The sequence below is a fragment of the Aspergillus brunneoviolaceus genome, assembly GCF_003184695.1.
Source record: "Aspergillus brunneoviolaceus CBS 621.78 unplaced genomic scaffold BO95scaffold_43, whole genome shotgun sequence".
Taxonomy (NCBI): domain Eukaryota; kingdom Fungi; phylum Ascomycota; class Eurotiomycetes; order Eurotiales; family Aspergillaceae; genus Aspergillus; species Aspergillus brunneoviolaceus.
The window spans coordinates 97414-121968 of record NW_020290773.1 but is presented as its reverse complement, the minus strand read 5'-3'; the positions used below and the strand labels follow the sequence as shown (position 1 = coordinate 121968).

General features: G+C 55.7%; 7 protein-coding genes across 7 annotated transcripts; 2 read left to right on the top strand and 5 right to left on the bottom strand.

Annotated features, from left to right (window-relative positions):
* Window positions 1-698: 698 nt before the first annotated feature.
* Window positions 699-2953, bottom strand: BO95DRAFT_365731 (FAD-binding oxidoreductase; the record flags this gene model as incomplete). Its single annotated transcript, XM_025582711.1, has 5 exons — window positions 699-1130; window positions 1219-1366; window positions 1432-1885; window positions 1940-2439; window positions 2508-2953. The coding sequence occupies 5 exons, from the start codon at window positions 2951-2953 to the stop codon at window positions 699-701; spliced, it is 1980 nt and encodes a 659-aa protein (XP_025441090.1).
* Window positions 2954-4107: 1154 nt separating this feature from the next.
* On the bottom strand, window positions 4108-11686 carry BO95DRAFT_499157 (alpha-1,3 glucan synthase; the record flags this gene model as incomplete). Its single annotated transcript, XM_025590943.1, has 5 exons — window positions 4108-4156; window positions 4219-4732; window positions 4803-5008; window positions 5124-11251; window positions 11285-11686. The coding sequence occupies 5 exons, from the start codon at window positions 11684-11686 to the stop codon at window positions 4108-4110; spliced, it is 7299 nt and encodes a 2432-aa protein (XP_025441089.1).
* A 1454-nt stretch (window positions 11687-13140) lies between these two features.
* BO95DRAFT_499151 (alpha-amylase) lies at window positions 13141-15105 on the top strand (the record flags this gene model as incomplete). Its single annotated transcript, XM_025590942.1, has 2 exons — window positions 13141-14709; window positions 15031-15105. The coding sequence occupies 2 exons, from the start codon at window positions 13141-13143 to the stop codon at window positions 15103-15105; spliced, it is 1644 nt and encodes a 547-aa protein (XP_025441088.1).
* A 682-nt stretch (window positions 15106-15787) lies between these two features.
* Window positions 15788-17836, bottom strand: BO95DRAFT_499147 (putative MFS transporter; the record flags this gene model as incomplete). Its single annotated transcript, XM_025590941.1, has 5 exons — window positions 17444-17836; window positions 16724-17383; window positions 16404-16665; window positions 16095-16315; window positions 15788-16025 (listed from the first exon to the last, which is right to left on the bottom strand). Exons 1-5 carry the CDS (start codon window positions 17656-17658, stop codon window positions 15788-15790), a joined length of 1596 nt encoding a protein of 531 aa, XP_025441087.1. The 5' UTR covers window positions 17659-17836.
* A 778-nt stretch (window positions 17837-18614) lies between these two features.
* On the bottom strand, window positions 18615-19928 carry BO95DRAFT_499146 (Gfo/Idh/MocA family protein; the record flags this gene model as incomplete). The annotated part of the gene is made up of 1 exon (XM_025590940.1): window positions 18615-19928. The coding sequence occupies one exon, from the start codon at window positions 19926-19928 to the stop codon at window positions 18615-18617; it is 1314 nt and encodes a 437-aa protein (XP_025441086.1).
* A 555-nt stretch (window positions 19929-20483) lies between these two features.
* Window positions 20484-21420, top strand: BO95DRAFT_365868 (SGNH hydrolase; the record flags this gene model as incomplete). The annotated part of the gene is made up of 3 exons (XM_025582716.1): window positions 20484-20768; window positions 20850-20954; window positions 21052-21420. The coding sequence occupies 3 exons, from the start codon at window positions 20484-20486 to the stop codon at window positions 21418-21420; spliced, it is 759 nt and encodes a 252-aa protein (XP_025441085.1).
* Window positions 21421-21780: 360 nt separating this feature from the next.
* Window positions 21781-24199, bottom strand: BO95DRAFT_391686 (fungal specific transcription factor domain-containing protein). The gene is made up of 6 exons (XM_025583630.1): window positions 24162-24199; window positions 23385-24080; window positions 22877-23311; window positions 22387-22780; window positions 21920-22315; window positions 21781-21856 (listed from the first exon to the last, which is right to left on the bottom strand). The coding sequence occupies exons 2-6, from the start codon at window positions 23969-23971 to the stop codon at window positions 21809-21811; spliced, it is 1860 nt and encodes a 619-aa protein (XP_025441084.1). The 5' UTR covers window positions 23972-24080; window positions 24162-24199; the 3' UTR covers window positions 21781-21808.
* Window positions 24200-24555: the final 356 nt, after the last annotated feature.

The following is a 24555-nucleotide window of genomic DNA, read 5'->3' as shown; positions in this document are numbered from 1 at the left end:
GGTTGGTACAACCACTACCTGTAAGCTGGTTCCGAATTGATAGTCGACTGGACGGGGTGATGGGGGCTGACCCTGGACTGGCGCCGAGCCATGCTCAGGGGAGTTATTCAGAGGGTGTTGGATGGCTTCGACGAGGAAATGTCTAGCCGGAGCGGTCAAATCTGCCAGTTCAATCGTAGGCCCATGAGCAAAATGATCCTGGCAACATTCGACAGGCGTAGCAAGCAGCCTGAGTTACGGCCGAATTTCATGGGTCATAGCCAATTTGTTGTATTGAAGCCCAGCACGAGAGCCTTTGAAAGTTGACTTAATGATACCCCCAGTTGATGGGGACATTGCATGATCCCTCTTATATACAAGACTTTCTGTGCGCAATAGAGTCCTGAAGACATTTAATCTGCGCTCCAGGCCAGGCAGGGACTACTCCCAGCGTGGTTCATTACTTGCTCCTGATGACTTCAGAACCATCACATTCAGCCGACACATGTAACTCTAGCGTCAACAAGAAAGACTCCCATTACCAGCTCCCACAGTTGACAATCGCAACACAGAAAACAAGATCATCGGAATTGGAATCAGCACGGCTGCTAGGCCACGCGATGTGCGGCCAAGCACGTTTCAGGTATTGCTGCAGTCCCATAGAAACGGACATACCCAATCCCCCCATAACCTGCACACCGTCTCATGCTCGCCGCAGGTCAGCTCCTCCGAGGACACAGCCGGCCGTTGGTATTCCACGACTCCGGCACAGGATCCTCCACCAAGACCGTCCAGTCCTCCGCTCCGACCGCGGTGAGAGCAAAGAACACCCCGGTCGGGTCATACCTCTGCTTGAGCGCATACAGACGGGGATAGTTGACCCCGTAGTAGGCATTCTGCAGGTCGGGTTCCAGCAGATCCGCCTCGCTCATGTAGACGCCCGACTCCCCCAGGTCCCGCATGGCCTGCATCCACTGCGTCAGCGAGCGGGAGGTATGCTCAACGACGTCCCAGCTCGAGGTCGAGTTCCATTGGCCGATGACAATGGCATGCGTCAGGGTTTCGCGCCAGGCGGGCAGCACCGCGTTGTTCTGGGGCGGTTCGACGAGTTTGCCTCTTCCGGTGAAATGGAAGGCCGCGATGGAAAAGCCCTTGGTCATGTCAGTATACAGAGTCGGGTCGAGGAAAGAATCGTCCGGGAGGGAAGGGAAAGGGGAACGCAGCCCCTCAGCAGCGTACGTTTGCCACCGCGTCCTTATGCGCGAGGAAGTTCTGGTGCCGGAGACCATCGTCCTGGTATGCCTTGCGCGGGAGAAGACGCGAGGCGATCTTCGTCGTCGCAGCCCCCATGTGTTCCTGTGGAAAGGCAGATTTCCATGCATCGTGACTGCGCGACGGGGTTAGTGGGGAAACTGGGGAATGCCCGCCACGATAATGCGTCCCCCCACTCACAAGTTATCCGCGAAGTTGTATTGCGGGGTGTAGCGGATGTTTAGAGTGTCAAGCCGGTCGAACCACGGCTGCAGAAGATGCTTCGTCTCCGTGATGGTCATGTTCGGCGCCAGGAGCGATTGGATTCGCAGGTAATAGTCCCTGTCCCCGGGGAAATTGGTGCCTCGTTCCGCAGCCGATGCACCCAGGTCGTAGTATGCATAGGTTCCGGCGTCGACCAGACGCTCAATGTTGTCGAGATAGGATTCGAACCCTGCCCAGAACGCATCGGGACCGGGGGTGTCGGCGACCGAGAAGTTGAAAGTGACGGTGGTCGCAGAGATCTGAGGATATGCTTTCACGGTGATGGAGGTCACGACCCCGATGGTGCTTCCACCGCCGCCACACAGCATCCAGTAGATGTCCGCGTGCTGCTTGGCCGTGGCGGTGATGAACCGACCATCCGCGAGAACCACTATCGGCTGTCAGTATTGAGGGTTCCGGAAAGGGGCAGTTGGGGGTCGATCACCTTGTATGGCCAATACCTGATCTGCTGCCAAGCCGTACAGACTACTCAACGGTGAATGCCCCCCGCCGAGGGTGTATCCCCCGGCCAAGCCCACAGTCACGCCTTCACCACCGATGACTGTCACGTTGGACTGTTTGGCGAATTCGTATGCCTCGAAAGCCTGGACTCCCGACCCAAGCTTCATCGCGGGTCCCACATAACCGTCGTCGGCCGCGAAGGTAGGGTAAAAGACCTTGTCTTTCAACCAGTGTGTCCAGATGGACAATGCGCCTTTCCCGGTCGACTTCCCGTTGAAGTCGTGACCGGTGTTTTTCACTACAAGGCGCAGATTCGAGTTCCGCGCAAAGTTCACGGCCAATTGAACCTGCGCAGCGGTCGATGCATTCACCACGTACGTCGGGTAACCGCCCACAGTGCACATGTTGGTATAGTTAAAGCCAAAGGGCATGCAAGTACGCCCCTCGTACAGAGGACTCAAGACAGAGGTCGGATGTTGGATGCTAGTGATCAGGCCGTTAGACTCACTGGGCGCAAGACGGATACTCGGGGTGAGGGGTGGAATCCTCACTGAAGGGAAGAGTTGATCCAGTTCATACTCAGGTGAAAGCAGGTTGCATTATCGAATTGCGACCATCCTGAGTAGCACGGCGCTGCGAGTGGGGCAGGCCGCAGAAGGCTTCCCCCGAGCAGCTGATTGAAGAGGTCCCATGTTGACTGTGATGGCCAGGCAGCGTCGCCGGGCATTGTCTTACACTGACGGGTGGTCTTGGCTTGAGGTTGCGCACTGCCGAAGGAGAACAGATTCAAAAGACTCATGTCCCCGAGACTTACTCCGAGACCATTTAGGACATCTTCGGTCAACTGAATGGTCTCCCCTGGGAATAATGGTGGCGCTCCCACCGTGTAAGCCGGAAGGGCAGTTGCTGCAGGAGAAAGCGCAGGGTATGATGGGGATGGAACTACCCCGCCAGATACGACTGCTGTCGAAAGCAGGAAGGCTAACGGGACTTTCATGATGCTAATATCGAGTGTCTGAGTAACCGCGAGAGATATGATCAATCGTCGTTACGAATTGAGGGAAACTGCGGCAGAAAGCCTACATATGTACCTCTGGAGGCTGCGCATCGACTCATGGCGAAATCGACGGACTTCCAGTTGCCTGAGTAGCTCACATAGACAGCTTCTCAGATATATCTTTGATCGGCCGATCGCTAAGGTTCACAGGTACCTCTGATTCTCTGCCTCAACTTCAAGTCGACCCAGCTTATCATTCACACAGGGTACATTCCTCTCATGGGAGAAGAAAGTACCGAGTACATGGACCTACCTTACGCCATGTCACCGATAAGGCTATAACCAACCCTCATTGTACACCACAACATCACTGCGTGCCAAATACAGGGCAGTATGAGTGGCCCAAGCGGCCCAGATTTCGAACCCTGCCAAGAAATGAGACCACATGTCCAGGACTTTTCCAACCCGGCTGTCAGCCCTTGACTGGGCCTGCAGCACGGTTTGCTTTGAGAGATGGCCAACGGGTACCAGTGACGCTTGCATCGTGCATAATCGGTACAGTACATCTGATTTCAAGCGGGGCTGGCTATTATTAGAACTACGACGGATATTAAAATATCGGCGGGGGAAGTCGGCGGCTTGAATCTTATGACTACGCATGGCTGCATAGCCAACGGTGGTCGCTCGGAAGGCAAAGAACTAAGCAGCTTTGTATCAGTTGCTATGAAGCAACTGGGCTGGCAATCATAGATTGACGGAGCTTGCTCCGCGCTATTGTACCGAGCTGGACTGTACACACGCGAGGTTCAGTGTATAAGGAAGTGGATTGCGTCTGCTTGCCAACATGCTATTGTCGAACATGTAGATTGGGAGCTGCTACGGGGAGTCAGAAATGGTGATACATCTGGCACATCATGGCCAGATTCACTACCCGGCCTCAAAAGTCGACGGAACCCTGCGTTACATATTGGCGGATCGCCTGATAATCTACAGTACATGATGTTCTCCGCTGTGATCAGGCTCGTAGCCATCAAATTGTCTCATCGTGCCTTGCCAGATGGCATTAGGACTTCGACCAGATTGACAACTCTGGCACGATTCATCTTTCTTCAAGGGTCTTTAAATCAGACCGATGTCAGTCATCCTTGTGACGCTCAGGGCTTCGCCAGCTGTTCTTTGCGGAAGAAAAGCAAAAAGCCAGCACTACAGTCCAGCGTTAGCGTATGGTCCCCGTCCCGACAGGCATAGGAGAGATAGCGACGTACCAGATAATCAATTGGCAGAATAGGGCAACCCAGAACCATGCATTCGCCACCGCGCTGGCCCCAAAGGTAGGGTCAGGAGAGACTGGGCCGGGGCCGAGCTTGTTGGGGCCAAAGCCTCGGGCCGCGATGGTGGCGATGGATCCGAACACTTGGGAGCAGATCAAGGTGAAGAGCATGTGTGTCCGCGTCAGGGTTTGGAGCAGAATGATGCCGAACCCGAGACCCTGGATACTATCGAGGACCCCAAGCCAGAGCCAGAGACTGCGGGATGCCAGCGCCCCACCGACATAGCCTCCAGACACCCAGGGCAGGTAGTACCCTATCCCCGAAGTGGCCCACCAGATCTGCGCCCACCGTGGGGCCAGCAGTCCGCAGGCTATCAGGGGGAGAAACCAGCTGTGGGCCTTCAGATACCGGCTCACGATGAACAGGAAACCTGCCCAGACGAACCCGAAGAAGACAATACACAAGATAACAATTTGCCAGGCATGAGCGTGGCTTGAGGACCAGAGGACTGCAAGAATGGTCAGCAGCGAGATCATTTTCCAGGCGAAGAATTGGGGGGGGGGGGGGGGGTAATCTACAGTTCCAGTTTCGGCCATAGGGCGCACTGAGGAAAAAGTTCGCTAGCAGGACATAGACAATATTCCAGAGCACAATCTTTCGACGAACAACGGCCTTGTAGAAAGAGGCGATTTTGCCCGGGGATTGGTGATAGTAGTTGGGCAGTCCGTGGAACAGCAGAAGCCCAACAGCAGCCAGCACTACTGCAATGGGGTAGCAGATGGCACTGGAGAAGAGAAACAGTCAGCGACGGTCAATGATTGTTCGATGCACAAGCCTCATCTCCAGTTGGAGGTGAAGAGGTAGAAGCAGCAACCCAGAGGGAAAGGGGAGAAACGTACGTCATTTTCCAGGAGCCAGAGACCCCATCAGTGGTAGTGGAAACCCCATCACTCGAGGCTTTCGTCAAGACCGAGCCCCAATACCAGAGGGCAATGACATATGCGGATTGCAACCCCTGAGTCAGACAAGCCCGGAAGATCCAGACCTCCATGGGAGCGCCTCCCTCGTCGCCGAAATTTAAGGCGAAAAACATGGATCCGCTGGCTGACGCGACGGCATAAGCACCGGTTCCAACATTCTGGATCCACCCGCGGGCGAAAGAGTTTGTGGTCCAATGCGCAGAGCCAATGAGCATGAATGCCACCCCATAAAAGGCCCAGGGAAGAGAAAGGCAAACGGCCATCTTATAATACCGGTAGATCAGCCACCAGCAAATCGAAGCAACAAGATAGGTGGTTGCGATTCCATAAAGTTTGACCGCAGTTTCGCCAACCTCGCCCGTTAACAGAGTAATCTGATAGGAATTGGCCGCGATGATCTGGCCAAAAGCGAGTAAGATGGAATAGATCGGCCAGTTTCCGAGGCGAATTTGCATCCAGAGTTTCACACCGGAAGGAGGCCTGTAGTCCTTGCCGAGCAGGAATTCATCATCCGGTTCCGACTCATGCTCGTGGCTGCTGCTGCAATTGGTGATGCTTCGGTCCTCGCGAGTATTAATAGAGACAGAAGATGCGCCGTTCTTGTCATCGCGAAAGATAGACGGTGCTGGGGATTTTAGGCGACCCAGCTTTGCGTCGTGGAATCGCTCAAACCACTCCTTTTCGCTGGTAATGAGAAACTTCTCGATGCACAGCTCGGACTCCGAGTTGCCACCGGTCAAATTCTGCAATTTCTGATCGAACTGAGCATGGTACTCGCCGGTGCTATCCGTGAAAAAGGGATCCACTTTCTGCAGTCGGAAATCCTTCTTCTGCCCCGTGACCATGTCAACCGACAGTAGGGATGCGCTGCTCAGCCGGTGGTTGACCTCACTGAAGCCCATGGGAGGCAACAGCCCCATTTCGCCCATCGAACTCGTTCGGGGTGTGCCGGGAGATGTTGGAATTTGAAGTTGACTGTAGCTGGAGATTCGCGAGCTAGGCGCAGCCGTTAGCCCTGACTGCTGAGCAGCTTGCATGCGGCGCGCGGCCTCTAATTCCGCAGAGGTGGGGGTGTATTCGTTGTCTTGAGCATGATCCGGATCGCCATCGGCAGCGGCGTGTTCTTCAAGGCTCTCCTCCATGACAGACAGATCATCTGTTGGCCCTTCGTCCCGGATGGCGCGAGGCTGATGGCCGGGGCCGGAACGCACACCCAGTGAAAGTTTACGTTGCAAGCCGGAGACCACTCGTTCGCCGGACTCCGGTTTGGCGATGAATTCACTCAGTCGGTTGAGGTTGGTATAGCTGCTGTCACGCGAAGGACTCAGGGGGGTCTGCATTCCTGATGGCAGTCCTGAAGCAGAGTGTAGCGGTCGGTTCAACCCGCTGGACTCGTGCAAAGCAAGCCCTGACAGGGTTGAAGTGCGGCCACTGGCATTTCCTTTGGCCGCCTTTTTGTGGACGCGAATTGCTGTGGTCTGGAGGATCTCCAGGTCCTCCACCCACTGCGCCACTGGAAAGCGTTGTTTCGCGGAACGAGCCCGCATCTGGGCCCGGGTCGCCGGCTTCGAGTCCAAGGCAGCGTCGATAGCTTGTTTGAACTGGTCGAGAAGATGATAGGTTGAGGTTGACTCGACATTGTACCACCAGCCCGGCATCTGGCCCAGCCCACCGACCCGAGCACCCACTCCTAATGCCCCCTTTCGACCGAATTCAACTGCCACCAGACCAAAGGGCTCGTCGCGCGAGGGAATCAGCGCAAACTCTGCCCCCGAGAAGATATACGGGGGAAGAGAGGTGAACTCAGGCCGGGAAAACACTCGACCCGGATAACGCTTCATGATGTGGTCCAGCTTCAGGGCGGCAAACTTCCCATACAAGTCGATAACAGGCCCAACACAGATCAATTGGACTCCCGGGTGAGTCTCTAGGATCGAGGGCATGATATCGGCAATCAGGTCAATGCCTTTTTGCATGGACCAGCGACCGACGAACACAAAAAGCTCGGCATCGGGGTTTGGCTCGAGACCAGCCCATTCTTGCGCCTGGAGCCTGAGGGCACCGCGCCCTTGTTCATAGTCGGAATTGACCTCCACGTCGTCACGCTGTGCGGCCAAGGCTTGCTCCGGACTCCATTCGCCCAAGTCAGAGGGATCAGGGTTGGGCAAGTTACCCACTTTATGCAACCCCCAGAAAATAGGGTACCGGGCATAGGATCGCTTGCCATACTTGCGCGACACGCCCACTGCTCCATAGCCGTGCTGATGAACGCGTAAATAGCTTGCTCCAGCATGGAGGAGGTTAAACACCTCTCCAAATTGCACATACTGCTGCACTACCTCGGCACTGAGATTGAAGACTGATCGAACCTCTTCCCGCTCACTGGACGTTCGCAACGGCCAGAGACCCTGGAATTCTGCATTGTGCAACGAGAGGCAAACGGGGATCGTCTCAGGCAGCAAGTACAAAGGTGCCAGGGATCCATGGTAGTCATTGATATGGTACAGATCAATGGGAAACCGTTTGCAGGCGGCTGCAATACACTGGTTCCAAGCTGAGTAGTATACCGCACTATGAAGGTCATCCATGCGGGCTGGGTAGGGGTCGGACTTGGTTTGCTGGCGGAACACAGGCGCATCGAGAAGAATATAGGTGATGTTGTTGAGAATATGGTACTGGACCTGCACCTCATATATCGTACCCATAATAGTCACCTCCATAGGCTCGGCCGGAGTATCGACAGGGTAGTCCACCCCTCCAACGCAGGGAACTACCCAGATGAGATCCTGGTGGCTGAGGGTCTTCCCCATCAGTTGTGCCATCACCCCGAGACCGCCAATTTTGATCTTGATCTCCCAATCTTCAATATCATATTCCATCGTCGCAATCAAGACCATGCGTCGCTTGCCGGCTGCAGCGCTGATGATGGGGTTGGCCGTCTGCAGCAACCCCGATTTGTTTGCCAGCCGCATCAAGGGGTTGATTCGGCTGTAGTCCCCTCCTCCGGTGTGGTCCTTCTTGAACAATCGGCGGCGTAGAGCAATTGAGAAGACTGGTTGTTTCTGACTCGCACCCACCGCATTAAACTTGACCTTGTAAAAGGACTTCATGAAGAGCCAAGCGCAGGCCGCAGCTGAGAGAGGCGGCACAATCCAGAACAACACAAACATCGCGATCTGTGTAGCTTGATGCCCCACGGGAGAAAGAGAATACTTCATTGTCGCATCGTCGATGATCAGCTTCCAAGAGATATATGGCGAAGGGGGGTGCTCCGTGATATTGATCACTGTGGTTGATAACGATGAGGGTGGCATCCGATCCAGCACCGAGTCATTGTCGGCGTCGCCCATCACCCATCCCTCATCGGGCTCCCCGTCTGGATTCATTCCCCAGATGCTTACCTGGCCATAGGCTGGCCATTCGTAGGTGAAATGGTATTTCCACAATCCGTCTGTCGTATCCTGGCGTATAACGTTGTCCAGCCCAGCATCATATCCATATTCGTTGTAGGGGCCCTCCCAGAAGAGGTGTGGAAACCGCCGAGCAACTTGATGCGTCCACCCCGTGTCGCCTTCTTGGACGTAGTCACTGCTGCCTGTCCACCGGCTCCAGTATTCGGTGCGAACATGGTAGCCCTTCCAAGCCTGCTTGCTGGTGCCCGACCACGAGTTTTCCGTGATGGTCGTATTGCCCCCCGTATAGTCCATCCATTCCGAGAAGGACGACCCCCAATTCGTGGAGTATCGCCACTTGTCTGCGCCTGCGGCATGGTGCTGGATGTACAGGGACCCGTTGGAGAATTGGTGAAGCAGGCTACTGGAGTAATTGGCGCTGGGATAGATCATCGGGTTGTCAATCTGGCCCACCCGCAGGAGGAAATGATCGACCGCATCCGTGGTCTCGTTGTTGTAGGTATTGCTGACATTGTTGATGGTCACGCGATGAATCCCGTTGTAGACGCCAGTCAGATTCCCCTGCCACATCCACGCGCTGGGAATATATCCGGCCCATGTGCTGCCGGTTTCGTTCAGCGTAGCAGCCTTGCAACTGACACTGTCTGTGTCCACCGAAGGAACCTTCCCTGCTTCCGTAGAGGAGTTCAGTGAAATGGCACTCGTTACCGAATCGCAATCCATCGCTTCAGAAAAGTAAAGTTTGATCTGGAGGGTTTCGTCTTCATTGGCGGCGACAGTGGAAAGCACTGGAGCATCATGGCCCGGGTAGAAGCTTGTCACCATCGGACGGGGCTTAACGAAGCGATCTCGCGGTACATATGCGCGGAACTCGTAGGCATCCATGGTCATGTTGGCTAAGCAGCCGTTGTATGCTGTAGAACCATTGATGGCCAGCTTTTGCGGGCTGCTGACCAGCTTGTGCTCATCGAAGGGATGAAAAAGATTCTTCACCCAGGTGCCGGTATCAAACGGGGAGATTAATGCGGTAGAACTGTCGTCGCAGTCGAAGCTATACTGAATCGTTCGGTTGGTATTATGGTATACCAGCCAAACGGCCTGGTTCTTCGCATCTGATCCTAAGTCCTGGTAGTCTGAGCTGATATCACGCAGGACTGACCACAGCCCAGTCTCAGTAGCTGTTCCGCTCGAGCCTGGATAATAGACCTCTTCCGTGTGATTCGAGAGTTTGGTGAGGTTATAGCCATCGTTAAGCACGGGAAAGTCCACACGCATCTGGTACATATGTTTGATGATATTCCGAGCCGGATGAGAGGGATCCCGATGATCATAAGATACCGTTGGATCGTTGCAGGCAAGGCGACCTTTGGTGATAGGCCAGTCATAGTAGGTTGATGAATCGAGTGAGAAACACCCATGCATTTGCCAGGCCGTTGCTGGCGACATGACCTGGCGACCAAAGATGTAATTCGACGCGGTTGCGTCCAGAACATAGAAGGCCTGTTCCTCTCCCCACAAGAGGAGAGGAATTCCGGGCAGAAGCAAGGTGGTGACAAAAAGGCCCAGCAGCTGGCGCTCAGTCCCTTTCTTCAGTGCTGGCCAGCGAAACACATCTTGATTGGTGACCCCGTACATGTGGCGAGGATCGAAGACACCGGTGTTAGGGTTAACCAAGTCGTTTGAAATCACCATCTCCTCCCAGGCCTCGATGAAGTCCACTGGGACATCATATCCCGCGGCCAAGTTCCCATCCATGCCGAGAAACCGCTCGAGCGCACGGTAAACAGAATAATGGAAGGCTGCGCCATCGATTGCATTCATCCCCTCCTGTCGCAGGAAGTACTGCGGCAATGATGTATTGGTGAGATTCATCGCCACCTCCGCCGAGGACGGATACTGATCCGGCTGTCGGCCCCGGCCCAAGTACACAGATCCAAAGGTATTGCCACCGGTAATCTCACCAGCGATGAAGAAGTTCTCCTTCCCTACTGCCCGGGCGCATTCGCGATAGGCGGCCGACATATCACCAAGTGCATCGACGGTGGCCTGGGTTGCCTTGTCATAGCGAAATCCATCGATATCGAGTTGGTAGATGATCATGCACGAATGTCGGATTAATCGCTGGCGAACTGAGGGATGCCATTCTCGCAGGCGATCCTGCACAGAGGCAAATTTGGCTAGTTCGCGCTCCCAATCCGCATACACCCCAAAGGCTTCAATGTCACCGTACTGATCGAAATCACTGTCGTAGCAGCCGACGAGGGAATCGGTGACCGTCTTCTGGACTGGGTAGCCATTCTCATACCAAAATCGCGGATAATCGCAGGTCTCATTATAGGTGTTTCCAATATCGAAATCAACGTATCGACGGGCGCTTTTCCACTCGACCTGATGCTCCTTCACGGTAAAGGGTGTGGTGGTATTCAAGTAACCTTGGAAGCCTATCAAATCCCCCATGGTGGCGATCGTATTATCGAGCACGACGTACATGCCGCGCTTGTGGATCTCCGTGATGGCATTCCGCCATTGTGTCAGATTGCCATAATGACCATCGAGCAAGGTGGTGTCCAGCGCCGAATACCCGTCGTATCCCCAGGGCTGGTTCATGAGGATGGTGCCGGCCAGATAGATCCCCTAGGCGGCAATTCGGTCATTAGTTCCCCAAACTGACTCGGGTTTGCCTTCACCCACCTTGATTCCCATGCCCTGCAGATAATCCAGCGTGTCGATTAGGCCCGCGACATCTCCGCCGTGGCGCATCTGGGTCGACGAGATGTCATGCTCCCAGATGGATTTATTGTAATTGTCATTCGTCGGATCACCGTTCACAAACCGGTCTAGCATCAGGGTATAGAATGGAAATCGCCAATTGTCCGGCGAGGGAAAGTAGTCACCTGTGTGGTTTGGCCATTGACCCCAGTAGTCGGCGGGATTGGTGGCAGTTTCGTTCTCGTTGAGGTTGTACGCGGCGAGCGATTCATTGTAGGGCCAAGCGGCGGCCGGCAAGACTCCAACTAGCAGTAAGATTGTTAGAAAGGTTGGGACCAGGCCAGCAAGCGCCCACTTCATGTTTGCTGGGCAGCACAACAAGCTGCGTCTTGAGCAGTGGGAAAAATAGCAGCCCCAACGTTTCTGAACCCGACCATAGGCAAGCTTAGTACTCTGCTCCGAGACTTCAAAAGAGGCAGAAAAGTAGCAACGATTGCGACCAAACCGGTCGCGAAAGGAGGTGATTATGTGCAGGGGTGAGAAACGAGCGTGGGAGCTTAAGTCAAGCTAACAAACAAGATGCCAACAGATACATGAGTAATGAGGAGTAGGTCCGATAAGGTCGATTATTATTTGAGATCTCCTCGTTACCAGTCTAGTCTTGACTGAGTCGAGGCTCACAGTACGGATTACGAATCCATACTCTCCAAACTGTTGCCACGACCTTGTTGGTGGGATATTTTTAGAGAGGTCTAGCGGAGTTGAGTCTTCTTGAGTCTTGACAATGGACCGATGGGTCTATTAGAAGTGGACAAGTAGCTAAAAATTCCAACAGCACAAGACCACGAACATACTAGGTCGAGTTAGGATGCTAGACATCACACCTCTGTCCGCCCTAGTCAGGTACAGTACCAATCACATAACTTGCCCTCCGTTGCATGATACGTACACAGTTAATTAACTGTCTGTGCTTGGGGAGTACGTAGAGGAAGTTCAGGAACAGCGTTGCCGCGAGCGTAAATCTCTGGTCGGGCCTTTTGTTTTTTTCTCTCTTAGTTCATTTTGCTCTTCCATAGTACGTATGCTTAAAGGTTTAGCCGCTTGGCCACCGAAGCTTGGAAGCGACTGTGAACGATCTCGTTCGTTGCAATTGACCGGGTCCCACTTAGGGCTGGATTTCTCCCCCACTCCTTCCCACTTCTCCCCACTTCCAACCAACGACGATGACAAGGCCAGTGGGGCGCAAACACAGGGGCTTACGCAATGCTTTCCTTCTAGCTTCAATATTACTCCGTCGCAAATCCGCTTCTTATCGGTGGATTGTCTGGATGGCCGATGGATGGACTGGTTAAGTTACTGCCTAGTTTTGCGAGAAAGGTCCCCCCCTCTCTCTAAAAATGGACAGGGGAGCTGGATCATGGCCACTGACTACTTTTCGTGCACGATGCGAGGTACCCAGTACTAGTATACTAAGAACTTCGCTCACGCTGGGGCTTTTTCTCTGGCGGGCCCTCCCTTCACACGGTCGATGATGCGCCCTGCATCTTGTTGACTTGACCCTTCCAGCATCGTCGTTTTAGCTCTGCTATACTATGTGCTTATCATTCCTTTCTCCGGGGTCACTTTATCGGACATTCTCAATTCCCTCAGTCTTTCCTCCGTGGACGATAAGTGGCCGTGTTCACAGCCCAGCCTGAATATCCAACCCCTGCTATCTGACCCCCTGCTGGGCCATCGTATGCCCGGTTACTGTCCAGAGACAGAATAGAGCCACAATGCTGCAGTCTATGGCTCTCGTGCTCGGGCAAGGCAGCATGGCCTCTCATTTGTTCTACCTCTTCCTCCTCCTGACCTGTTGCTCCACCTCCACCCTTGCGGCAACAACCGAACAATGGAAAACGCGCTCCATCTATCAGACGATGACCGATCGGTTCGCCCTCACCAACGGTTCGACAACCACCGCATGCAATGTCACGGAAAACAGCTACTGTGGGGGGACTTGGCAGGGGACGATCAACAAGTTGGATTATATCCAAGGGATGGGATTCGATGCCATCATGATCTCGCCCGTGGTGAAAAACATTGCCGGTAGATCTAAGGACGGCGAGGCCTATCATGGGTACTGGCCACTCGACCTCTACGAGGTCAACGCTCATTTTGGCACCCAGGAGGATCTCGTCAAGCTGGCGGAGGAGGTGCATGCGCGGGGAATGTACTTGATGCTCGACGTCGTGATCAACAATATGGCCTATAACACCGACGGGGAAAACCCGGCAACTCACATCGACTATACCGTCTTTCCCCAGTTCAATGGCTCCTCGTATTTTCACCCCTATTGCCTCATCACGAATTGGAACAACTACACCGAAGCGCAATGGTGCCAGACCGGCGACAACTACACCGCGCTGCCGGACCTCTACACCGAGCACACCGGCGTGCAGGACACCTTGATGACCTGGAGTAAATCGGTCATGAACAACTACTCGATCGACGGACTCCGCATCGATGCCGCCAAGTCCCTCACCCCGAGCTTCTTGCCGACATACGTGGAAACGGTGGGAGGGTGGATGACGGGCGAAGTCATGGAATCTAACGCCAGCATTGTGTGCAACTATCAACAGGAGTATCTACCCAGTTTGCCCAACTACCCCCTCTATTATGCGATGATCACCGGGTTTCTGAACGGGGAGCCGGCTTCCCTGCTCGAGGAGATCGCCACGATCAACCGTCTCTGCCCGGACGTGCCGGCAATGGTCAACTTCATCGAGGACCAGGATGTGGATCGCTGGGCGTACATGAATGACGATATCATGCTGGCCGAGAATGCACTAACTTTCATGATGCTGTTCGACGGCATCCCCCTGGTATACCAAGGTCTGGAGCAGCGTATCGTTGATTCCAACCGAGCAGCCCTGTGGACCACCGACTACGACACCAACGCGACGCTGTATAAGCTCATTACGAAGCTCAACGCCATCCGCAAGCACGCTATCAATCTCGACTCCGACTACATCAACTCCCAGACCTACCCGCTCTACCAGGGTGGAAGCGAACTGGCCTTTTGGAAAGGGAACTACGGGCGACAGGTGGTCATGCTTCTGTCCACGCAAGGCTCCAACGGGTCGGCCTATGAGCTAACCCTCCCTGTGAGCTATGGCGCCAGCGCCGTGGTGACCGAGGTGCTGAACTGCGTCAACTACACCCTCAACACCAACAGCGAACTCGTGGTTTCCATGGACAAGGGCGAGCCGCGCGTCTTCTTTCCCGCTTCGATGATGCCCGGCAGCGGGCTTTGCGGCTACAATGCCAGCAATGTGACCTACTCGGAGCTCCGCCTGGCGGCCGTGAGCTCAAACTCTTCTTCCGCCGCCGCCGGCCACACCGTCGCGTCATTGGCGCCGGGATTGATTCTCGCTTCGCTGCTGGCACCGTTTGTGGCGGGTTTCGCAATCTAGACTGCGACATTGGGGGATTTTGCATTCGTCATGCCCGTTGCATGGTAGCGAATCTGCGTGGTTGGCCACTTCAAGAGCGTTCCGCGCGCCTCAATCCTATACCTTGCTCGCCGCGATGGCTTGATTAGCAATCAATGACAATATTTTTCTCCAGGTTGCCAGCACATTGACTGGGATTTGACCCTGGAGGCCAGGAGATTGTCTGCAGTCTGCTAAGCCTCGCACTGCCACACTCTACTCCCTTTCCAGCTGCATCCATGGGCTCGGATGACCCTCTTCCCCGTCAAACGTCGTAACCCAATCCCTTCATGCTTTATATCCTAACCCTGGTCCGGACGAGGAGGTGCTACAGCCCAACAAATTACCACAACGTACGGTGTATATAAACTACGAAGTTAAGCCAGTCGCAAAAGAGGGAGTTTCCGAGCCACTCGAGCGAATGGACATCTGCTCCGTACAGCTCGAACATTGATTCACCTCATCTTCGTAGGATATTTCTAAAACCGCACGTGTTGAAGACAAGTCCATTCAACCCGTTGTGTCATTCACTTTACTTCTTGTAAGGACCTAAGAAAAAAAGATTTCGTCGATCCCCAACTGAGGAGAATCTCAGATTAGAGAAGAAAAGAGGGAGCCTTCCGTCACACGCACCGGTGGACAGTACATCTTGGACAGTCCACCTTCTCTCCACCCCGGATACGATCGACTTTTCGTCTGAAGCATATATATCGTTACTCCTCAACACGCCAAACACGGCTCGGCGATCGATGCAAGGGATGTATCAGTCCTCCATCCATTGCCATGAAGTTGTTGTTATTCGATTCGGTCCAGGTTCAGAAGCCTCAGTCTGAAACTTACATATACGAGCCCTGTCTTGAGAATTATACATTTTATACGTCGATTGAACTAAGCTCACACGGCATCTCAAACCCTGAATCAAAACCCCCCTGATCCCATCCACACCAGGCGCCCGCAACCAAGTCCCTTCGTCTACCGCAGGCGCCTATCAGTACACGTAGACAAAATCCTCATTCATCCGATCCGTCACGTCATGCAAACCGTTATCCTGGTCGATTTCCTGGCGGTAGTCGTGGACCTGCTCGAGCTGGACGGCGTCGCCCTTGAGCTGCTCCTCATGCGCGGGGGCGGCGGCGGCCCCGTCGGGGACCGGGTCTCCCTTGCAGAGCTCGCGGCGCTTGCGCGCGTGTTGCTTATTGAGGTACATGAGGTAGAAGGGGATCAAGCTGATTCTCAGTCAGCTCGAGACGCCACGGGAGACACAAGGGCGCCGGGGAAAAAGAGGGGGGACGTACGCAGACACCACGCCCACGGTCACGAACATGACCAGGTTGGCGATGAGACCGGTGCGGTACAGCGGGGCCTCGTTGGTCGAGTACAGCAACGGGCCGATGACATTGCCGGCGCACATGCCCACGAACACCACGCCCGAGGTGCACTTCTTCTTGGTGTCCCCGCCGGTGTTCTGGGCCTGCCACGCGTAGATGAGCGGGGTGATGGCTGCTAGGGTGGAGACCTGTTTTCGAAGTATCAGTGGACGTATCAGTGATTGTTCTCAGCTTCAAAGAATGGGGTTGGAAGGTCCAGCGCTGCGAGAGACATACCAGGTAGTATCCGAACAGCAGCACGCCTTTCTGCTCGCGCGGCACGGTGAGCATCAGGACCGTGCCCACGGTGGGCAGGACGCTGATGCCGGCGATGGTCCAACCCTTGGACCGGATCCGCGTGGCCACCCACCCCGTGCCCAGGATCGAGAGCACCTGGATGACTCCGAAGGGGATGTTGAAGAGGATGGTCTCGAAGCTGCCGAAGCCGAAGGAGCTGACGATCAGGGAGCCGAAGGTCCCGATGCCGCCGCTGGCGATGCTGCATCACAACGTCAGGATTAGGATGTCTCACGGGGCGGGAAACAGGGGTTACTCACGAGATGGTGATGATGGCGAGGAACCAGCCCCAGGTCTTCAGGTCCAGGGCCGTCTCCCACACGTGCTCCCAGCGCCACTGCCGTGTCGCGATCCCCATCTGGTTGGCGCGCAGCCGCTCCGTGGCGATGATCCGTTCCCGCATGGTGAGATACTTGGCCTCCATGGGGGAGTCGGGCATCAGCCAGAGGACCACGGCAGAGTAGGCGACGGTCAGCAGGCCGCAGAAGAGGAAAATGGTCTGGTAGCGGTACATGGAGCCGTGCTGGATGTGGCCGAGCCCGTAGGTGAGGAGGCTGCCCACGATCGAGGTGACGCCGTTCATCGCGTTCCAGTAGCTGGTGCGCAGCGTCTGCTCGCGCCGCCGCCACCACATCTGGGTGATCGCCACGCAGGAGGGGGCGATGAGCGCCTCAAAGGCGCCCAGCACAAATCGCATCCCCAGCAGCGACTTGAAGTCGGTGCATGCCGACATGATGGACAGCGCGGACCCCCAGAAGAAGATCGCCGCGGCTAGTACCTTCCCCGTTGGAAGCTTGACCAGGGCCAGCGCCGCGAGCGGCTGCATTACCAGCTCCGCTAGATACAGGATCGACCCCAGCCAGGAGTACTGCCGGCCGTGCAGGTGGGCGTCGGTCGTGAGGCCGAAGATGGAGACGTAACTGAAGAAAGATTCAGCGGCAGCTCGCGACACCTGCGCATTGAAACATCAAGGCATCTACCTCAGGGAGCTCTTGTCCAGCTGCTGGAAGAAATACGCCCACAGGATGATCACCAGCACCCGCTTGTCAATCCGCCGCACCACTGCCTTTTCCTCCTTGGGAGTGAATTCGACCTCCTCCGCGGCCCGGTTGGCCAGGAACTGAACCGCATTGGAGCTTGCCGTGTATGTCGGAGGCTCGACTGGGGAGATTTCATCATTGTTGTGTGCCGCCATGGTGGCTGACGATGGTGCTGGGGTTGGTGAGATGGAATGAGGGAAAGGGGTCCTGCAATTCCAACCTGGCAGCGTAGGGATCTTTGTACCTCGGTAGCTAGCCAGACGAACGGTCGAGTTAGAGTACGAGAGGATACTGGTTCGGAGAAAAGGGTCTTATAACCCTGTCGTTCCTTCGACGGCGCCAGACTGCAGAGATGGCTCTGTGTCTGATCACGGGGACAGAAAGAATGCGGAGGCATGACAGAGGGAGGCTTGAAGTCTACCTAGACGCCACATGGGACGAAGCTACTTTTCGCACCAATGGGGAATTCCGGGGGAGTGAATGGGCAAAAGAACGAGCTGACCTTGCCCTAAGATTGCAATACATAATTCAAATAGATAATTCACAAGCGCGTTGCACTGCGACGCAAGGAATTGAAATCGGTTACGCAAGACTTGATGGCATGACTAGGGTTGGGGTACCCCACACATCCGCGGCGGAATTTCGCCTCCAGAGATTTAAGTCCACCATTATCGTTATAGCGTATTGTACAGTACTTTCCACGACCTTTCTTCCGTTTCAGCCGTCCGCATTTCTTCCGTCCAAATTATCCGCTTGCCCACGACTTCCCCGCATCCCGCTGGGTGTCTCTTGGCGTGGCTTCCCCACTCATCCGGTACGGATTTGTCTGCCCACTTAGGGCATGGCGTTGTGTTAGCTGGAAACCAGCACCAGAAGCATCTCGCGTATTGACATTGGTGGAAGCGAGAGAGAGAAGCTGGGAAATGGTGACACTATTATGATTGGCTGTATGTCTATCACAACGCCATCGAACCAAGTTGTGGTCTATGTGCACGCCCAGTAGCTTACGAGAGCTTACTGTAAATACACCAATGCACATCGCGAAGAAAAAGATTAAATCATATCAAATCGCAGATTGAAATCTACCATCTATCTAACTAGCTAAATGGACCTAGGGCAGCGTGAGAAGGTCGGCGACGTGGACGACCTGCCCGGTGCGAATGGCGCGGTTCGCCGCCATGCCGGTCAGGATGGAGGCAGCGCCGTTGACATGGTTCGCTGCGCGCTTGAAGTCATCCTGCTCCGAAGTGCCACCGCCGAATAGCTCCCGGAGCATGAGGGTATCCCCTCCGCCATGCCCACCCGCCGTCTGCTTGACCTCGATCTCCCGTGGCGGCTCGAACAGCGGGCGCAGCAGCAGGGTGATGCGCTCCGCCGCACCCTCTTGGGCCTGCTCGCCCCCGGAGTTGACGTAGCTGCTCTCGACCACCTCGGCCTCGAGTCGCCCGCCGGTTCCGTTGAAGCTGACGCGGAAGCCTTCCCACGGGGCGTAGGCCGTCAGGGAGTAGGTCAGGATGGCACGGTTCTCGTAGCGGACGATCACATTCATTGTATCCTCGATGCTGATGCCGTCGCTGAAGACGCTCTGGTCGCGGTAGTAGGAGTCCTCGTGCTCGGCGTCGAGGTAGAGGGCCTTGAGTGTAGGGTTGCGGTCGAGGTGGAGGGCGAAGGGGTCGTCCTGGGCGGCGGGGCTGCCGTGGGCGCGGGTGTAGAACTGGCGCACCCCGCGACTCTCCGCGTTCTCCTTGCCGTAGAAGCGCAGGTCGCCTTGCGCAAAGACGGTGGCCGGGCGCGACTGCAGCCACCAATTGACCAGGTCGAAGTGGTGGGTGGACTTGTGGATCAGCAGGCCGCCGCTGTTCCGGGCGTCGCGGTGCCAGCGCCGGAAGTAGTCGGCGCCGTGCTGGGTATTCAGCATCCACTCGAAATGTACACTCGTTACTGTGCCGATGGCTCCGGACCGAAGGACCTCGAAGATCTTGCTGTTATGCGTCGCATATCGATAGTTGAAGGTAACGCGCACCTTCCGCTGCGTCCGCTCCACCGCGTCGAAGATCTCCCGGCATCGCGGCGCGTCGATCGTCATCGGCTTCTCCGTCATCACATTGCAGCCCAGCTCCATGGCCCGCACGATGTATGTGTGGTGCGTGCGGTCGATGGTCGTGACGATGATCTCGTCTGGTCGCGTTTCTGCCACCATCCGGTCGAAGTCGGCGGCCAGATAGGTTGGCACTACCCCTCCTCCGAGGCTCTCGACCTTGGAGCGGGCGTAGTTGAGCCGGGTCTGGTTGGTGTCGCACAGGGCCACCAGCTCACTGGTCTCGCTGAATTCGCGGGCCAGACTGGTGTAGAACATTCCGGCACGGCCCCCGGTGCCCACGAGGGCATATCGCCTTTTGGGCGACGAAGATGCTGTTTGTGTCATGTTGCAAAGATTCGGGACGCGGACGGAACGAGTAGACAAAGATATAGAGGCACTCCTTCTCTTCGAGCCAAATGCCTTGACATATATACAGCCGAGGTCATGTTTTTCCATCTCTCTCATGATTGGTGGCATTTAATAAGGTCGTATGCTTATTCGAGTAGGGGGAAGGCAGTACATCAGCCGGATGATTTCAAATTGCCGGATGATGCGGGGGCGGGGCAAGCGGGTAAATTCCTGGCCAGGGGAGAAGCAGTCGACGGTTCTCACCTGCTTCACCCAGCAATAACAACAAATGACTGATATTTTGTAATTGGTTCGAACTTTCATGGACGTTATGTAGGAGAACCATCTCCCGCGCACATCATTCGCGGATTCTTTGTCTTCAGAAGCGGGGTTATACTATACAGACATATGCAGATCGCACGGCTAGAGGGTCGATGGCCAATATAAAGGCAAAGCCAAGAGTTCCTGGGCTCCGACCAAAGAACCAACAAAGCAGACCTCGCAGCAGAAGTCGTCCGTTGATTCAGTCATTCTCCGGCTCCAGTCAAAATGATGATCTCGAGGACGCTAGCCCTCTTGGCCAGTGTGGCCCCGGCTCTGGCAACCAAACCGGCCGCATTTTACTTGGCAGGTGACTCGACCACCGCGGCGCAGTCCTCTGGGGGTGGTGGGTGGGGAGTGGGATTCCTGGCCACGCTCACCGATGGTGCCATTGGCACTGACCTGGGGTATAACGGGGACACCACCGCGAGCTTTGTGGCGGGGGGCGCCTGGGCGAATGTCATCGATGCCGTCACCCGCAGTAAGGTCTCCTATCAGCCCTACGTGACCATTCAGGTAAGCAAGGGCCCACTCCCAACAATCAAATAAGTAGCGGTCATGGCCATCTCTGACGGACATCTATCTCGTATAATCTAGTTCGGCCACAACGATCAGAAGAACACCTCGGGGGTCACCCTCGAAGACTATGCCACGAACCTGCAGACCATGGCGGAGGCGGTAGTCACCGCTGGAGGAATCCCGGTACGTGAAGACATCCACATCATACCGTCACCCCTCAGACATTGGCATTATGACAAGGACCAACTAACCCACATTCATTTCTTCCCCCGGTGCCCAGATCCTGGTGACTCCCATCTCCCGCCGCACCTTCAACTCCACCACGGGAACGGTGATTGAGGACCTGGCCACCCAGCGCAACATCACCATCAGCGTCGCGGAGTCCATCGCCGTCGACTATATCGACCTGAATGAGGCCAGCACCGTGTACCTGGACGCCATCGGGGCCACGGACGCGGCCAGCTACAACCGGATCTCCACCGACTATACCCACCTGAATCCGGTTGGCAGCGTCGTCTTCGGCAACATGGTGAGCTGGCTGCTGCTGACCACCACCTCGGTGGCCGGCAACCTGGCCGACTATACCGTGCCCAACGCGGAGATCGTGGCCGCTATCGCCAATGGCACCTACATCTATCCCGACGTGTAGGGAGTAGCGAATGCGAGCATCGGGAAAGTGGAGGACAGGTCGATCGGGAACGTTCGACTTGGGTCTGCGCAGATGGTGAGAGGGGCTGGTGGCTGGAGCTACTCCGTACCGCCCTTTTCTATAGCCATTCCTTGTGTTGGAGGTACTCGTGGGATAACTGAGAGCGTAACGGTAAATGAACGATATTTGATGTGTGTAAACAAGAGCCCGTTCTATAGGAACAGTTTTACAGTCTCTACGTGAGTAGACAAAAAATGTCCTGTCCAAGCATGAGATCTGAGGCTGTGGAGAAGACACATTTGATTCATCCAACTTTACATCGCAAATTAGACGTAGGACAAGAGATATGAGCAAAGTCACAACAGTCACCGACCATAACAGTCGCATTCTACATCGAATCTCGGAAAGAATTGGTGTGCATGACGCCCGGGAAATTCTAAAGATTCTAGCTGTTAGGGCTGCGAATGCCGGGTGCACGAAACGGAAGCGGGGGGCTCACCAGGGTATCGAACTCCATCCAGCTTGCCGACTCGGCGGCAGCACCGCTGCTGAGCTCTCCAGCGTCAAAGGCCTCGAGGCACGGAACTGAGATCCCAAGTAGCATGGCGTAGTCGGCGATGGTCATTTCCACCGGGTCGGGCGCAACTGGGACCCTCTGCGGGGCGTTATTGTTGGCGTAACGCTCGATCAAGCGCAACCCTTCCTGACGGAGCTCCTCCAGCACCGCCACGTACTGGGCCACCAAGGGGCTGTCGTGCACAAACCGCGTCAGCTGTTCGCAGCATCGTGTCGCCGCGTTAAGGTGCTGATAGTAGATCTCGACCGGGGCAGCCGCCTGCTGGATCGTGTGAACGAATAGCACCGTCGCGGCCGTGAAGGCATAGTAGCAGGTTGCCTAGATAAGACCGATCAGCTTTCGGCCGTACATGAGATAATCTCTCCATTGCGAAGGAAGGACCAACCTACCCAGAACGATCGATACATTGAACTGGTCTGAAACATGTGATAGATACGGTCGGCGATGCACAGCGCCGCCTGCAAGCACTTGCTGATGCCATCGTTCACCACCACGCCACCACCACCGCTGTCCCGCCCGGTCACGAAATTCGTCAGCAGCAGCGGTCGGTTGGTGAGGATGACGGCGTGCCAGTAGGTCAGGTTCAGGACGTCTCGCTGTCGTTGCAGGATGGGCAGCTGCGGCGCCGTGCTCCCGCTGTGCAACTGCAAAAAGCCCGGCAAGCTGTGGCGCCACTGCGACAGCCGATCCGAAAACTCTTTGGCCAGGCGGCATTGGTCAGCCAAGGCGATGGGGCGGATTGCATAGAGGTGGCGCAGGATTAGTCCGAGGACCCGATGAAGTCTGCTCAGAATCATCAGCTCAGCTCAAAGATGCAACAGCGCCTTGAGATTCAATACCCGGAGGCCACGGGGGGCGATGGGTGGTGGTATATCCTACCGGTAGTATAGGACTGGCGCTATCATCACCGAGTAGCCCGTGGGCACCGTGAATTGGAGGTCGACGGGCTCGTCAACGAGACTGTGGTCCGCGGGCAGCTCCTGATCGATGTCTTCGTCGTGGAAGATGCGCGGTCGGCCCAGCGTCAGGCAGAGGTGGATGTCCAGGCAGTAAGCAGTCCAGAAGGTGCGGCGGCGGCAGTCAAGAGTGATGCGACTTGCCGGACTATCCGCGGGGGGGTTGATGATGCGCTTCCGGTGCAGCCCTAACGCCAGCGCCAGGCGGGCAGTCGTGCCGAATAGACTCCAGCAATGGTTGACTCGGGACCGGGCCAGCAGCCAGAAGCATTGGTAGAGACGCGCCTGCACGCTGGCCAGGCAGACGGTCGCCCGTTCCCTGGCGAGCTGATAGTCGGCGGCGAGGAAGTACCGAATACTAATTTTCGGCCTCTGTCAGTCTAGAACAACCATGAGCTCGCAACAAGAATGGTGCGTATGTGGATACGAACCTTCTGTCCTCACCGTTCGGGAGCGGATCTTGGTTGAGATGCTCTTGCGCCATCGCAAAGATCATCCAGAGGACGGCGCGCCGGGCGGGGGCATCCACGGCATGTCGCATGGAGCCCATCGTCTCGTGGAACTCGCGGAGCCACTCCTCGACCATCGGCTGGTGCACCATCCGATCGATCGGCACGGTGAAGTCGAAGAACCGCCGGAACAGGATGGTGCTCTCCTTGACAGAGAGCATGACGGAGGGCGTGGCGTCGTCGTACTCCGGCAGCGGCGCATCGCCAAAGGTGAAGGCGGATTGCGAGCCCTCGCTGGACCGGAGGCGCTCCCGGACACAGGCCAGGAAGGAGACCCCCGAGGCCGGACCAACATAGTGGCCCTCGAGATCATTGATACCTTCCAGTGATGCGTGGGAGGCGGGCTCCCTCGCTGCGTTTACCCGAGCGTTCGCCCCGGCCAGGTCGAAGAGGCCTGGCGACGACGGTAGGTCAGTCTGGCGATCTCTGACTTCCGAGCCGGGCTGGGTCTCGACTGCTTCATCGATTGTATGCTGGTCATTGCTCAAAGAGATGGGTGTCGTCGCCATCTCCGCTCGGGGTTTCCGTCCCCTTTTGTGCGGAGCAGCAAAGATGCAGCTCGTGTGGTCTCGGATGCAGTGCGGGCATGGCTTGGTGCCGGTACATCGGATCTTCCTCCTGCAGTGCCGTGCATTTGATCAGACATGCAGTTGGGTCAAAACAGAGACAGAGAATGCACGAATATCAGAGCGTACTAACTTCTTGCAGTGGTCGCAAGCACGCGAAGCTCGCAGTCGCCGAGACAGCGCGCCACTCGTTCTCGCCGGCGTGGGACCAGAAGCAGAGCCAGGGCTATCTCCATCGAGAATCGATGGATTAATCCGTCCAGAATCCATAAGTTCGGTGCCAATCTGTCGCATATTCGGCTTCAATCAGAATCTGGGGTGTGGTACAGGACAGAAAAACGGCAAATACTGTACAGCGAGGAAGGTAGAGCTGGCAGGGAGAATGTCTGATTATCCGAATACCCTCGGATGGAATGCCGCCGGATATTTGGAATGGAGTAATAATCTATTAATTGACGGGAAACGGATAATTGGCGGACACGGGTCGGCTATTTTGATTTATTCAATCTACATACGCATGCCAGTGG